At 39.4% G+C, this 16,814-nt stretch overlaps 1 protein-coding gene across 2 annotated transcripts in view; it reads right to left on the bottom strand.

Moving 5' to 3' along the window:
• Positions 1 to 16,814, bottom strand: part of HDX (highly divergent homeobox) — a 352,007-nt gene that overhangs the window by 64,468 nt on the left and 270,725 nt on the right. For both annotated transcript variants that reach the window (XM_012519830.3, XM_058292275.1), the window contains one exon: positions 15,922 to 16,001. In XM_012519830.3, the coding sequence (XP_012375284.1) occupies positions 15,922 to 16,001 (80 nt within the window). The remainder of the gene's footprint in view (positions 1 to 15,921; positions 16,002 to 16,814) is intronic.

The following is a 16,814-nucleotide window of genomic DNA, read 5'->3' on the forward strand; positions in this document are numbered from 1 at the left end:
GGTAAACATGTCTAAATGATAGGAAACACATTCTTTTTGAAGGCCTCACATGTTTCTTTCTGAGTTCTGTTGCAAAATTTCATCATATGGCATGTATTCCAAAGTCAAATAAAATTTTTAAAATCACATATTTACTTCAATCCATTAGCTAGGCAATTGAAAGCAAATGTCTATGATGTAATGATGAAAATTGCATAGTAATTTGTTCCTTCACTGAAGAGTAAAAATGGAAAAAATAGAAAAGGAGAAAGAAAAATAGGAAGAATAAATTTCCCTTAGCTTTAGAATTGAGGTACAGTGTGGCTTGTACTGTATCATATACACAGTAGGTAGTAAATAAATATCTCTTAAAAAATGAACAACACAGCTTAGTACAGATAGAAAAAAATGACCAATATGCTTGGGATAGGTTGAGAAGGGAAGTTTTATATTGCTTATATGTTCCCACAATTTAAAAAGATAAAGATTAAGAAGACAATAACAATTAAAAGCAATACGTGATTCTGGATTGGATCTAATAATGGAGGAGAAAGGGCTTAAAGGACATTGTAGTAGTTAGGGTTCTCTAGGGAAGCAGAACCAACAGGAGCTATCTGTAAATAGTACAAGATTTTATAAAATTGTCTCACAGATCTGTGGGGATGCACAAGTTCAAATGCCACAGGACAGGCTGCAAATTATGGGCTCTCATGAAGGTCCTTGATGAATTGCCCAGGAGATGCTGACTGTTTGAAGTAGAGAAGGGAATTATCTCTGAATGCTGGAAACACTTTCCCTTTTAATACCTTCAAATGGTTGGATGAAACATCACTCATTGTTGATGGCAATCTCCTGTGCAATCAACGCATTGATGATTAAAGTCCATAAATGTCCTTGTATTATAATTAGCTCAGTGCTTGCTTGATCAAACAACTGGGCACCATTACCTGGCTAAGTTGACACATTAGCCTAACAATTAAAGCCTGCCCCTTATCAAATTGGCAGCCATACACATCACTTTAATCCATACATAGCCTCTAAATAAAACAATAACAGATTTTACACACACACACACACACACACATGTTCACATGATTGAATGAAGTTCATAATTGTCACTACATTCTTCCACTACCCATTCCATGTTCCCTTTACCCTCAGCAAGTACCTCAGTTGGCTGTGATTCATTGCCTGGTGGGGTTACCCAAACTTTCATTCCTGAAGATTCTGGGCCATTGTTAGTCCTGCCTGGATTGGGTTGTTGCAACTTTTCATTGGCTTTAATTACAAGATGTGGTAGTATTAAGAGACACCCTAGTGGAAATCCTGTATTCCAGGGAAGCTCTAGTTTAAATCCACTGTGAAAGTGGAATCCTATTGATAGTTAGGATAAATCAGTCCAGCCAATACAATAATTCCCTTCTTTGCTGATTCAGAGGCACACAGAGTACAAAGTGGCCAAGTGGCAATCTTAACTTCTAGTTCAATGGAATCATTACTGTGTTCTCTGGTTGAAGCACTCCTCCTTTTGGAACTAAGACCTGTAGACGAGCAGAACTTACGGTTGCAGAGAGAGGAAGCAAATTTTTTCCTATTAGAAAACTAGGGATAATGGTGAGTGGTGCCACTTCCATTTCAACCCCTTGATTCCTGGATCTGTGAACGATGGCTTGGGAGAAACAGCGCAGAGGTGATCCTTATTTAGAGCCTCTTGGAGAACACTGCCTAAGCCCTGCAAGTTATTGTCACCCAGGTGGCACTGTAATTGAGTCTTCAAAAGGCCATTCCACAGCACTATCAATGCAGCTGCTTCAGGATGATAGTAAACACAGTAAGAGCAGTGAATTCCATGAGGATGCACATTCCCACACATCATTTACTATGAAGTGGGTTCCCTGACTAGAAGCAATGTTATGTGGAATACCATGGGGGTAGATATGACATTCTATAAGTCCATGGATGGTAGATTTGGAAGAAGCGCTGAGTGCAGGGAAGGTAAACCTATATCTGGAATATGTGTCTGTGACAGAACAAATTGCTTCTTCCCCTTCCATGGTGGAAGTAGTCCAATGTAATCAAACTGTCACTAGGTAGCAGGCTGATCACCTTGGAGAATGGTGGCATATTGGGGACTGAGTGTGGGTCTATGCTGCTGGCATATTGGGCATTGAGCAGTAGCTATAGCCAAGTCAGTTTTGGTGAGAGAAATCTGTGTTGCTGAGCCCATGCATAACCACCATCCTTTCCACCATGGCCACTTTGATTACGAGCCCACTGGCCAATGACAGGAGTGGCTGGAGAAAGATGCTGAGTGCTAACTACAGAAAGTATCATCTTATCCATTTGATTATTAAAATATTCCTCTGCTGAGGTCACCCTTTGGTAAGCATTCATGTGGGACACAAATATATTCATATTTTTGCCCACTTAGAAAGGTCTATCCACAGAACTTTTCCCAGACCTCTTCATCACCAATTTTCCAATCATGTTCCTTCTAAGTTCCTGTCCAACCAGATACAAACCTTTGGCAACAGCCTATGTATCAGTGTACAAATTCACCTCTGGTCATATCTCTATCGCAGCAAAATAAACAACCAGGTGCACTGCTTGAGGTTCTGCCCACTGGGGAGTTTTCCCCTCACGACTGTCCTTCAGGGACATCCCAGAAAGGGGTTGCAGTGCTGCAATTCTCCCCTTTTGGGTGGTACCTGCATATGGTGCAGAGCCATCTGTAAACCAGGCCTGAGTTTTCTCTTCCTAAGTCAACTGATTGCAAGAAACTCCTCAAGAGGACAAAGCTGTGGGTTGGGAAAAAGAAGATAATGTGGCAGGAGTGGAGACAATGGATATTTGAACCACTTCCTTATGTAGCTTACTTTGATTTTAGGAACTCCTTGAGCCCTATTTCATATATACTATGTCCAATTTATGATGGAGTGCTGCTGTGCACACCCAGCATTATGGTTTGGTGGGTCAGACAATATCCAGCACATGATAGACAACTCAAGTCTCATGGTAAGTTGTTGGCACATGGTTAAGCATTCACTCTCTACTAAGTCCCAATAGAAGGGCAAAATGAGAGTAGTTATCTGGAGAGGATGGTAAGACTTTGCCCCCAAATCCTAAGGGTCTGCATTGTGATTCTCCTTTAGGTTCTGCCAGAGGAAACAGATTGCTTCTCTATTTGTCAGTGACACTTCCAGCACAATTTGATCTGCTGGATCGTATTGCCCAAATGGCAGTGTAGCTTGCACAGCAGCCTGAACCTGCCACAGAGCATCTTCTTGCTCCAGCCCCCACTCAAAACTTTTATGATCACTCAGAAAATGGGCTGAAATAGCAGATCTAAATGAGGAATATATTGTCTCTAGAATCTGAAGATATCAAATAAGGATTGTGCCTCTATTTTTGGCCATATGAGGGGGCAGATTGAACAGCTTATCCTTCACTTTAGAAGGGCTAGCTCAACGTGTCCCACACCACTGGATACCTAGAAATTTCACTTATATGGAAGGCCGCTGTATTTTTGTTGGGCATTTCTCCCATCTTCTCTCACATAAATGCTTTACCAATAAGTCTAGAGTGGTTGCTACTTCTAGCTCACTAAGTACAATCAGCATATCATCAATATAATTGACCAGTGTGGTGTCTTATGGGAAGGAGAGAAGAACAAGGTCCCTGTGGACAATCTTATGACATAGTACTGGGTAGTTGTACTCTTGAAGTAGGACTGTAAATGTATGTTGCTGACCTTGCTAGCTATAAGTAAACTATTTCTGGTGGTCATTTCTAACAGCAATTGAGAAAAAAGCTTTTGCCAGTTCAATAGCTGCATAATCAGAACCATGGTATGTGCTGATTTGCTCAAGCAATAATACCACTTCAAGTTAGATGTTTGTTCACTTGACCTAAATCTCTTCTGCTTATAAAGATCAAGTAGAAATTTATTTTCCTATTTTCCTCTAGGGACCCCATAATTTATTGGTCAAAAGCATAGACTATTTTGATTACTGTTTTGAGCTTGCTTTTATTATGGTATTCATGCCCATATTTTCTTTGGTGATCGGGTGTTGCTCTTTCTTCCAGCTAGGGATCTGATCATCCCCATAGTGTTTAAGGGTTTTAGTTCTATGACAGCAGTTCCCACTGTAATATATGATCTATAGAGAAGAGCAACAACAGAGCTCTTCAGGGAAGATGGACTTAACCTAACAGATTTATTCCCCACAGTCCTGGTAAACACTGTGTCCTCTGCACATTCCTGGGGTGGGTGGCCATGTCTTAAATGGTAAATCCATTCTAGCATCCCAATATCTCTAAGCTTTCGGATCTCCTTATTTGCAGTATACCAGAGTAAATTGAGCATTTCAATCTCAGATATTATAGGCCATATTTTGGCCCATGTTTCAGCCAGCCACCTGAACAGACTGTTAGAGACCTTTCTAAATCCTTGTGTTAAAACATTGACTCCAGAATCCCTACTTAGTGGGCCCATATCAATAATTTCAGCCTGGTCTAACTTTATATTCCTTTCACCATTATCCCACACCCTTAATATCCATTCCCACACATATTCCTCTGATTTCCTTCTCTGTAAATTGGAAAACCCATGCAGTTATTTTACAGTGCAGCATACTTGTTCATGGGCCAAACTTTGTACTTCACTTTTGGGGCCTTGTTGTGATTTTAGTCTAGTTATAGGTCTGGAAGCAAAGAGGAGTGATATGGATGGTTAAGAAGAAGAATTGAATGTGTTTTAGAAGCCAATTATCTCAGGGCATTTCATCTGGTGAGACAGGATTAATTACTTCATGTGGGGTTGGATAGCAGACTCTTCAGGGCAGGGTGGAGTTTGGGTGGTGATTTCTTCAGGGTGGGGATGAGATCAGAACTCCTTGAGTCAGGTTGGAGATTAGGCAGAGCAAGCTCGAGGTTGGGTTGTATCCTCCTCAAGGAAGGGAGGAGTTGCTTGACATTGGGTGGTCTCCTCAGAGCAGGCCATTACAGGTTTATCTGACAAAGTCTCAGCAGAAATTTGGATTTCAATGTCCCCACTACTATCATCATCAACCCAATCTCCATCCCAATCCTTAGGGTTCCACTCCTTTTAAATCAATGCCCTCATTTTAATAGTAGACATGACAAGGTTGAGATTTTAATGTCCATTGTAATTCTTCTAGTTGTACAATGAGACTCTGAGTCTGGCTTCAGATATTTCAAGTGTGTGTTTGCATGAAACAAGATTTTCCTTCAGAGCACATGTAGAAACTTTCACATCATTCTTGTGGCACTTAAGTTGAAATTTGAAGCCTTCAGGTCATCCCTTTCTTTTCTAACTGTATCCAGCATATTTAGGAACAGTTGAAAAACATCAATGTACTTTTTATTTCCACAAAACTCTGTTAATGTGTGAAAAACAGGCTCACCCATATCTTTGCCTTCTATAAGCATGGAAGTAATAGTATCCATTGGTGATATTTTGTGTATCTCTATTACTAAGTCATGCAATGAACTGTCAGTGGCCTCTTGATTACTGGAAAGAGTCATTAGTGCCTTTGATCAGAGTAGAGAGCCAATTGAAAAAATTCCAGAACCAGTTCAAAAACCTGATTTTTAAGATTCTGTTTAGGAATCATTCCTGGTACCAAGCTGTATTAGGTTTCTCTAGGATAACAGATCTGACCACAAATATCTGTAAATGATATGAGAGTTTATAAAATTGTCTCACATGACAGTGTGGATGCACAAGTCCAAATTCCATAGGGCAGACTGCAGACCAGGAGCTCCAAGGAAGCTCCCTGGTGAGTTCCCCAGGAGATCCTTGCTATCCAAAGTGGAGATGGGAATTCTTTCTCTGAATGCTGAAATCACTTCCCCTTTAAAGACCTTCAACTGATTGGATATTACTTATTGCTGATAACAATCTCCTTAGTTTATTGTAGATGTAACCAGATATCTATGCAATCAACTCACTGATGATTAAAGACCATCAAATTAACTGGAGAGTAGATGTTGCAACTACATTGATATTCAGGGCCCAGGTTGCACATGGACAGCAAAAAGATTTAAGTCTCTTGGATGTACACTTATCAACTCTAGCACTAATTATAGGTACAAATAGAAGGACAGAATAGCTATACAACTGAGACCAACTCTGTGTCACAGTGGGGATCATAATTTCCCAAGTAGGGCCCACTGTCAAGGCACCAAACTCCTGAACTATCAGCCCTAACTATAGTGTCTGGATGTTTCCAGAGCCCTCAGGAGTCCTGCTATTTGAGGTAGTATCTACTTTGGCCGTCAATGACATCCTGCTGAAACATGCATAAGCATAACCTCTGAGATGACCACCCAACTCACTTTGATGTCTCTTAGCCATAAGAACTCATTTGTCTTTACATTTTCCCTCTTTTTTTCAAGGTTGGACAACTAGCAAGGATTTGATGATGGACAACTACCATGCAATGGAACTGAGAAAGACTATAACTGCAAGCAAAAGAGTCCCATTCATCAGCCCTATGGGATTGGAAATCACCATCCCAGAATCCTCAGGATTGGCAAAGAACTATGGACTATAGTAGACTTAGTGGTATTCTATTGTAGAATCATTGTAATCCTATCAATGCAAGAAATTATATCATTGATGTGGAGGCAGAGGCCACTGGAGGTTCTGAGGGCAGGGAGAGGGAAAACATCTGTAATATGGGGGCATTTTTAAGACTTAGGAATTGTCCTGAATGACATTGCAATGACAAATACCAGCCATTATATATCTTGTCATAACTTGCAAAATTGTGTGGAAGAGAGTGTAAACTACAGTATAAACTGTAGTCCAGATTTAGTGAAAATGCTACAAAATGTGTTCATCAATAGCAACTGTAGCAGTTTGATATAGTTATGAATTCCAAAAATAGATATGGGATTATGTGTGCAATCTGGTCTGTACCGAGGCATGATTAAGTTATGATTCAGGCTTTGATTGGGCCATGTCATTAGGGCATTGAATCCTCACCTCTTGGTGGTTGGGGACTCACAGATAAAAGGCATGTCAAAGGACATAGTTGAGGGTTGGAGTTTTGATGTTGGAGTTTGATGCTAAAGTCTTATGCTGGAGCCCCAAGAAGTCAGCACACAGAGGAAAGAGAAGCAAGCACTGGGAAGAGAGGACCTGAGCCAGGATAAGAACACAGAGGAATAGAGATGGCTCCTTAGACATGGCAGAAACCACAGGGACAGAGACAGAGCCATCCACCTGGTAGTCTACAGCTGACCTTGTGGAGAGAGGCAAAGTCTAAAGAGGCTCATAGTCTATAGCTGATCTTGTGGAGAAAACAGAGGAGCTGAGCCCAGAGGAACTCAGGAAGCCTGAACCCTCACAAATGTCAGTAGTCATCTTGCTCCAACATGTGGAAATAGATTTTGGTGAGGAAAATAACTTATGCTTTACGGTCTGGTAACTCTAAGCTCCTGCCCCAAATAAATACCCTTTATAAAAACCAACCAATTTCTGATATTTTACATGAGCCCCCCTTTAGCTGAATAATACAGTAATGAATGCACCACACTAATGAGGGATGTTGTTAATGTGGGAAAATGTGGGAGACGTGGGGAGCAGGCATGTGGGAATTCTCTTATTATGTAACATTTATGTAATCTAAGTATCTTTAAAAAAATTTTAAAAATTGTCCATGAAATTCCCTTTTATTACAATTAGCCAAGTGCTTGTTTGACCAGACAACCAGGTATCATTATTTGGCTTATTTGACACATCAGTCTAACCATTACAGTCATAATTGGATCAATTGAAAAAAATACAGAATACAGACTATATGATTTACATCAATATTAAGTTTCTTATACTTGATAAATGTTACACAGTAGAATATCCTTGTTATTAGGAAATATACATAGAGTTCAAGCAGACTAGTGAAATAGGGAATCAATGTATCTTGAACCTCGAAAAATGTCCATGTGGACATCAGTACCCCCAAGATGTCAGCTGGAAGACACTCACAAGATTCTCCCATTTGGAAGAAGATTTCCTCCAGAATCTAGGAGAAGCCCCAGATATTTTCCAGAGGCCTTGTCATTAGGCCCTACTAGGGGATTAATGGGTGGGATAATCAATCAAAACAACAAACAGCTGAAACTCCTCCCATGCCATTAACAGAGGCAGAATAAGTAATGGTTTAAAAAGCAAGTGCAAAGGCCTTTTGCTCTCTCTTGCCTTCACCTTGTCCCAGTGACTGTCTCTGTGCCTGTTCATGCCCTATTCTGGCCTTCTTTAACCCTTCCTAGATCAATATGCAAGTAAACCTGGGGATTTATATGTATAATGGGGAATAGTATTCTATAAGTCAACCTATTTTATCACTCTTCCACCCTTTTCCCTCTACCTGGGACCTATGATCTGTTATTATCTCCCATTCCTCTTATCATCATTCCTTAATAAATTACTGGCCTAACTAACCAGACATGCTCTTGAAATTCATTTCTTGTAGGTTAGTCAAGAACCTAGACAAAACCTGGTAACATATTTTGGCGAACCAGCCAGGAGGTTATTGGTAAGTGAAACTATGGTGTATAGCCTATTTTATGTCTTCTTTTGGTTATCTATTTTAAACAAATTCACCTACAAGCCCCACAGGATGTAAATCCATTAGGGAAGAGTCCAGGACATTGGAAATCTCTGCATCCATGATGCATACTCAGGCTTGTGAGATCTGACCCTGGCCAAGAGGGCTAGGGCACAGAACAGTGGCTCAAAGCAGGACCCTGCCAAGACAGATTCCCTGGCCAAGCTTCTGGTGCTGCAAAGCTGTTTTTTCAGGCCCTTTTAGGATCTCTTGGCTTTTTCCCCAAGACTGGCTGCCATTGCCTTCTCCCACACTCTCTCCTCAGCAACAGCATGGTAATGATGGATAGCCAGGGGCTTGCACCTTCCCATGGGTCTATACCTTTGCAGACCTACCTTCTTCTAAACCACACCTGGCTATCTGGTCTGGGATGGGGTGGGAGGGTGGCAGTGGGTAGGGCCAAAATGGATGCCATGGGAGGTCCTCTCCCAGAGGGGTCACAGGTCATAGCTCCCTTCATAATGAACCTTTACCCATGTTTTACTTCCTACTTCCTACTATTAAATTTCTCATTACAGGTTTGTGTTAAAATGCTATAGAATGTCTTAAAAACTGTAAGACTGACAATGCCTTTGCTAGTGAGGAAGTTATTACCTCAGGTCCCCAACACATATTAGCCTATTAGCTATTATAGAACAATTGATCTCTAATCACTTAATGGCTTTTTGATGACTGGTCTAACTGGAAAACTACCAGACAGAAAAGCACCTCTGTAAGAAGAGGAAGAGGTTTTTTCTGCCCCTTCTCCAAGAAGGAGCAATGTTCTGCTTGGAAGCAATCTGTTCTATTTGGTCTGTCTTTCAAGTCCAGAATGGCCCTAGAAACACCTGGTGGCAGGATCTCTGGGATTCCCAGGGTTGTGTAAACCAGAGAAGTAACTCTGAATGTCTCCTAAGACTTGAGGCCTTGGGCACTTCAATTCAGAGAGCAGCCAAATGTTCCCTACAATTAATCTCAGGAGCTTCTGTTTAGGTAACAGTGCAGTCAACTGCAGACCCTGGAATCCTGGAATGTAGGGGTGTTGAGAACCAGAACAGTAAACTCTGAACAGCACCCATACTTTGGGCCCTTCCATTCAGAGGGCAGCAAAATATCCCCTGAGATTTCATTCATGTGCTTTGATTTGTGGTAACTGCTCCTAATGTCTTCAACCAATCTCTCTTGGGTGCTTCGGTCTGAACTTTGGATTTTTCAGGCATCCCTCAAGACCTAGGTCAGCAACAGGAATCAGCAGGGCTCTGGATTGCATTCTTCGGATACTGAGACTGCAGCATCAGCTCCAAATTATTTGGAGTGGTAAATGTTTTATTCAGAATTGGGCTCTGGATTGCCAGGTCAGTCAACTATAAATTGCTTGTACATTATTCCTAGAATAATGAGCATGGTTGCTAGCCCATCAGTAAACTCTCAGTAGGAGTGTCTTCTGAGAGATAAGGATTCCAGAATCTATCCTGGGGAGGACTGGCAAATGAACACATCATCCTGCCAGGGCTAAACGTTTCCCGCCAGAAAGGAAACAGCAAATGAGGTGGTTAGGACCCACTTCAACTTAGTCTTTTTAGATGATCCATGGAAAACCTTTCTTCACTCAGGACCGGGAAAACATGTTTTGATCAAAACTTGGCAAGAAATCAAGTTTCACTGTCAATTAGAGCCAAAGTGAAAGGAACTTTATCCTGGAGTTCTGATCACTCCCACAGCTATGAAAGTTAAAGGAATTTCCAGCTTGGTGTAGTAATCTCCAAGTGCCCAAGGAAGTGCCAGCTGACCAGAAACACCTGAAGGAATACATTAGTGCCAGTCATTGGGCAGCTTGAAATACCTCTTCGAGATACAAAGTTAAATATTGTCTGTGTCAAAGCCAATTATTCCCTTTAACTCTAGCCTGAATGCTTATTGCTAGGGGGAGGGCAAACCAGACACCCTTAAGAAGTCTTATCTGATTTCACTTCCTGTAATTTCCCCCTATATTATAACTAAAAGGCCAATGCCTTTTTCTTTCTTCTCCTCTACCATAGGAACTGGGATTGACAATTTATACCTGATCCTGTTGTCTATTGCAATCTCTCCCTAGAGTTAACCAACAATATAAAATAACTCAAGGAAGAATGTTGTTATCTACCAACTTCATGAATATGCAGCCTTTGCAGGCACATTGTCTTTTTTACTTCTGTGGTCCAGTATCCTCTTAGTGGGACCAAAATTCTAATTAAAATTCAAATCAAGTTTATTTCTTACAGAATCAACATTTTTTTTTAGCCATAAGGGACTTCGTCCAGTTTCACCCAGGCTGACAGATCTCTCTTCCTTCAACTGAGATAGAATAGCCAGAGGGTTTTAGACTTTTTAAAGTAGGGCCTACTGTCCCTAACCAGTAGGAAGTAATAACTTAAGAAAGACCATCATTCTTCAGCATCCCTTTAAGACTAAAGATGTAAACTCTCTGAGGGGGGAAAGAAGCAGGCTAGCAAAATAGGAAATCCATAGATGGATCTGGAGCCTGGCAAAATGTCCACATGGGCATCAATAACCCCAAGATGGCTGCTGGAAGACCCTCACAAGATTCTGCCATTTAGAATGAGATTTCCTCTGGAAGCCAGGAAAAGCCCTGGATATTCTCCAGGGACCTTATCATTGAGCCCTCCTGGGGGATTGATGAGAGGGTTCAATCAATCAAGCTGAAACTTCTCCCTTCCCATTAGCAAAGGGGCAGAACAATTAATGGTTTAAAAGCAAGTGCAAAGGCCTTTTGCTCTCTCTTGCCTTTGACCTGTCCTGGTGCCTATCCTGGTGCCTGTCTCTGTGCCTGTTCATGCCCTATTCTGAACTTCTTTGTCCCCACCTGCATCACTATGCAAGTAAACTTGAGGATTTATAATCTATACTGGGGAATTGTATTCTGTAAGTCAGACCTCTTTATCATTCATCCTGGGCCCTATTATCTGTTACTTTATCCCATTTCTCTTCTCACCATTCCTTAATAAATTACTGGACTAACTAATCCAATGTGCCCTTGAAGTTCATGTCTTGCAGCTTAGTCAAGAACCTAGAGAAAGTGTGATAAGAGAAGTATTAAGTTTTCAAGGAGGATGATGTATGTCACTATTCTCAAATGTTTAAAAATAGGTAGGTAGGTAGATAGAATGATTTAACAAATGTGGCAAAATATTAAAAGCTGGTAAATCTTGGTATCTGTGTAGGTAGTATATTGAGCTTCTCTATTGGTTTTATATTATTTTGTAACTGTCCTGTACATTTGAAATTTTTGCAAAGTAAAAAGTTAAAAAAAGAATGACCAATAAACTTTCACCATGGTGGCAAGACAAGTTAATTAATTAGATAATCTTTTTTTTCCTTAAAAAAGCTAACACAAACAAAAAACATATGCAAAATCATCACTAATTTTTTTTTGCATATGAAAAAACACAGTTTAAAAAAACTTGAAACATTTAAACATTGCCAAATCAAAAGAAAATTTTAAAAAGAGAAAAGCTAACCTAGATTTAGTCACTAAGGAATCGTTTAATAGCATAAAAAGCACATTAGTAGCTACATGTTTCAGGCAGAATTTAAAATCAGGCTTCCTATGCAGCAATAAAAGCAGTGATTAAAAGGCACAAGCAAACTTAGAAAGATTTTATTTGATATACTGCCTACAAGGATACAATATCATTTCACAGTTTGTGACCTGCAGCCATCTCAGTCAGGAGAGCTGTAATGACTCTTCTTTCTACAGCTGCCTAGAAATGAATATAATGCTTTGTTTTCTATTATAGTTACCATAAACTTGTGGTAATTACAGTTCTCACTGTACCTCATATATGTTAGTAAGTTTTTGTTTTAGATTGTTTGCCTATTTTGATTGGTTCTGGGAAAAGGGAGCTAGGCAACTCAGGGAGGAAGCACCACAGCAACTGTATAGATTTGATCATATAAGTAAGTATTTTTTTAAACATTTATTTTATCTATTTCTCCCCCCTTCCCCCCATTGTCTTGCTCTCTGTGTCCATTCACTGTGTTGTCTTCTGTGTCCACTTGCATTCTTGTCATGTGGCACCGGGAAACTATGTCACTTTTTTTGTTGCCTCATCTTGCTGTGTCAGCTCTCCCTGTGTGTGGCACCACTTCTGGGAGGGCTGCACTTTTTTTCACATGGGGTGGCTCCCCTTGCAGGGCACATCCTTGTGTGGGGGGCACTCCTACATGGGGAGCACCACTGTGTGGCATGGCACTCCTTCCATGTGGCAGCACTGTGTGTGGGCCAGCTGACCACACTGGTCAGGAGGCCCTGGGTATCGAAACCTGGGCCCTCTGTATGGTAGGCGGATGCTCTATCAATTGAGTCAGAACTGCTTCCCTAAATAATTCTTATATGTGAATTGATTTGTCATCCATGAATAATTGGGACATTCAAAAATTACAAGCAGAAACCAATCTTTGAATATTTTGGGTTTTCCATCCAAAAATCAATCAGTAGCTCTTTTATTTTTTTAATCATCATGGCACATTCATTGCATTTGGTGAATACATTTTGGAGCACTGCTGCACTACATGGATAGTGGTTTACATTGTAGTTTACACTCTCCCCCAGTCCGCCCAGTGGGCCATGGCAGGACATACAATGTCCAGCGTTTGTCCCTGCAGTACAATCTAGGAGAACTCCAAGTCCTGAAAATGCCCCCACATCATATCTCTTCTCTTCCTACCCTCAGCAGCTATCATGACCACTTTCTTTCCATCAATGCATCAATGTTACAATTTCTTCCATTACTAATCACAACAGTTCCATAGTAGAATATCAGTAAGTCCACTCTAATCCATACTCTATTCCTCCATCCTGTGGACCCTGGGATGGTTATGCCCACTCCACATTTACATCAAGAGGGGGCTTAGATTCCACATGGATTCTGGATGCAATTCTCCTGCTTTCCGTTGTAGGCACTCTTGGCTCCCTGGTGTGGTGGTTGACCTTCTTCACCTCCTTGTTAGCTGGCTAGGGTAAGTCCAATAAACCAAATTGTAAGATTTACAAGTCTGCTGAGGCTCAGGGCCTGGCTGTCACATGGACAGTCCAGAGATTCAGGTCTCCTGAGTATACATCAATCCCAATACCAATCACAGCTCTGGTTAAAGTAACAGAAGAGGTCTGTGTAGAAAGGTCATATCTGAGTCCAGCTCCATCACACTCAGGAACACAAACTCCAAAGTAGGGCCAACTGACTTGGTACTGAACTCCAGAGCCATCTGCCATGATAATAGTACCTGTGGGTCTCTGTAGCCCTCCGGAGAACCAGTACCTGTGTTTCTATCTACTTTGACTGTCTCTGGGACCCTGCTGAGGTGTGCATAAGCATTACCCCTCTGATGATCTCCTGACTCTTTTTTTGGAGACTCATAGCCATATAAACTCATTTATCCTTTCCATTTCCCCCTTTTACCCAAAGTCATAAAGCAGTTTTTAACTCCTGATATTACATGTATGCTGAGATACTCTGCTGGTCTGAGTTGACCCTTTTATTCAAGGTCTTTTTCTATTTACATCAAATGCTCTCGATCAGAGGCGGGAATTCAATGGAACCAGAAGATAAAGAGAGAACATCTCATGTGATGAGAAAACAAAAGAACCCATGGATTGCAGGTTAGCCAGTAACTTTCAATCCCCAGAAAGAGCAAGCCTTCTACTGTCTGAAACCAGGAGTCTATAACCTGTTGTTAACCCATCCCTTTGTGTGATATCTGTTTTAACAGTCTGGGAAACTGAGAAAATATCTTAAAAGCTTATAGAATGCAGAAAAAAATGTTGATGGTATTTCAGAGGCAATTTCATCAACTTGCAAATAGGTCAAAACAGAATGAGAGAGAAAAAAGAACTTGAAAACAATTATTTCATAATTCATTCTCATACCTTTGAAATAAAAAGCATAAAGCAACCATTTGAGAAAAAAGTCATTTGGTTTTGAAAAATTAGGTGTCTAAGTGAATGCGAGTCATCCTTAGTCATGATGTAATTCATTAACTTCAAATGCCTACTGCATGAGAGATTCAATGCAGAAAAAGTCAGGCTAAAAATGAGAATGTAGAGGAAAAGATATTCAGTTTGTAAATAATTGTATATACCTTGCACAGTATAATGTAGATTTATAACAGAGGGATATTATTACTTGGTGGAATTTAAGGCTATCAGCACAATTCTTAATGGTAGAAAACAATCATTTCTAGCTACCTGAAGAAAACATGATTTTTCCTCAAAATAAAAGTTTGTTTCCTTAAATGCTTGTTGAATATAGTGTTAGAAGGGCCAAAAAACAACTAAAACCAAGACACAAATTAACCAATGCATTCCTAAACTACATTCTTCATGTGAAAAACACTGTGATATATTGTTGATGTTTAACAAAAAAGATCAAAACTATATTCTATGTTCTCAACTTTTTTAAGGAGATGTGGCAGGATCATAATGTCAAATGTGTAATGCTTGTAATGGAAGCTAGGATAAATCTTGAAATCACAGCCATTTTGTAACAGAAAAAAAAACCTTATAAGGGCTATTTTTAAAGGTTGCAATCAAGTAAAATATACTAATTCAAAACTGAAAACAAGCACAATGGCATTTCCATTTATACATGACTTGAGTTTAATACCATCTTGATTTCTTCATTACTTGATGAGTTCAGAATATAAACAGATGCTTTTAAAACAGCTGCTTACAGAATATCCTCTATACATTCATAATATCTTCATCAAGCCCAGACTAATCACACAGAGATTGTCTCTGCTTGTTATTCAGCCTCCTAATATTTCCTTACAATTCCTTACAATTTCCTTGCAATTTTAAAGATGACTAAAAGAGTTCAATTTAACTAAAAGAAGAAAAGATTCCAAACACAATATAGATAGGTATTATTAAAAGGAATTGGAAATCTTTGGATACAAGTCCCAGAACTAAGAAAGGCTTCTTTCATGACCCCAGGCTAAACTCAGTTCTAATTCTGCCTTCTGTACAATGAGAAGAAATTTGCAATTGTAAGGGTGTTGAAAAAAATAACTTATCATCTAAAATGTCATACACACACTAAGCATTAGGTATTAATATTTGTGAAACCCCTCAGTAAACATTTTGAAGTTCAAATGACAACATTTTAAAATTTATTTAATAATCCCTCAAAGATATACAATTTCATGACTAACAGCTCTGTTTTGGTTTGTGAAATGGCTTTTATTCTGACAATGCTGATATTCTCACCAACTGGGAACATGTCCCTGAAATCCATCATGTCATGAGAGAAGAATTTCAAAATGTACATACCACATTTTCTGTGGATATTGCATGGTGGTTCTCCTCTTTATGTACCCTTGCCTCACTTGAAACAACTTCACTGGACTCTTCTATGAAAAGAAAAAAAATGATTTCATTTTGTATTACACAAAATTTTATTTATTGAGAATGCTTTACTCAAGATCACTTAAATAAATTCTCTATTGAGAAAAGCACAAATGGCAAATTCACTGCATAATGCTTTAATGAGCAATTCCACTTCTGGCAATATGTCTATCCTAAGGAAATATGGATGTGTCAAATATGAGGATGGTGACCACTGTGCTGCTTATAATAGGGAAGCAATTGGAAACAATCTATATAATTCAAAATGGAAAATTTTAAAAATAATTCAGTACCTACCACTAAAAGAAAATTTTATGAAGCCACTAAAAATGAGGTAAAAGAACAGTTTAGTAACAAGGAAAATGTTCATGATATACTACAAAGTGAAACAGAAGTTTAAAAAAACTACTACTTTGGTACAATGTGATCTTAATTTTGTAAGAGAAAATAAACAGTAAGTTTTCATAGGGGAAAAAAGACTGGTAGTATTTTCCCCCCGTCTGTTAGCATCATTATGCCAGGATCAAATTTGAAATGTGGTTTGTATTACTCTTCATTTTGGTTATTTGTTTCTTATGTATATAACTGATGGTTTAATTGAAGAGGATCAAACTTTATATTGAATTAAAACTTTACAAATCACCAAGGAAAGAAACTTTCCAACACTTAATTATAAAGAGCAGTGGAAATAAATGCAAGTTAACAGATAATAGGTGAAGAGTATCTGAAAATTATAGTAATTTAATCTAGTCCTTTTGCATTTTCAGATTACATTTTTATACTTTTTAAAGAGGAAATAAATATATAACAAAATTTCC

The sequence above is a fragment of the Dasypus novemcinctus genome, chromosome X (assembly GCF_030445035.2).
Source record: "Dasypus novemcinctus isolate mDasNov1 chromosome X, mDasNov1.1.hap2, whole genome shotgun sequence".
NCBI lineage: Eukaryota > Metazoa > Chordata > Mammalia > Cingulata > Dasypodidae > Dasypus > Dasypus novemcinctus.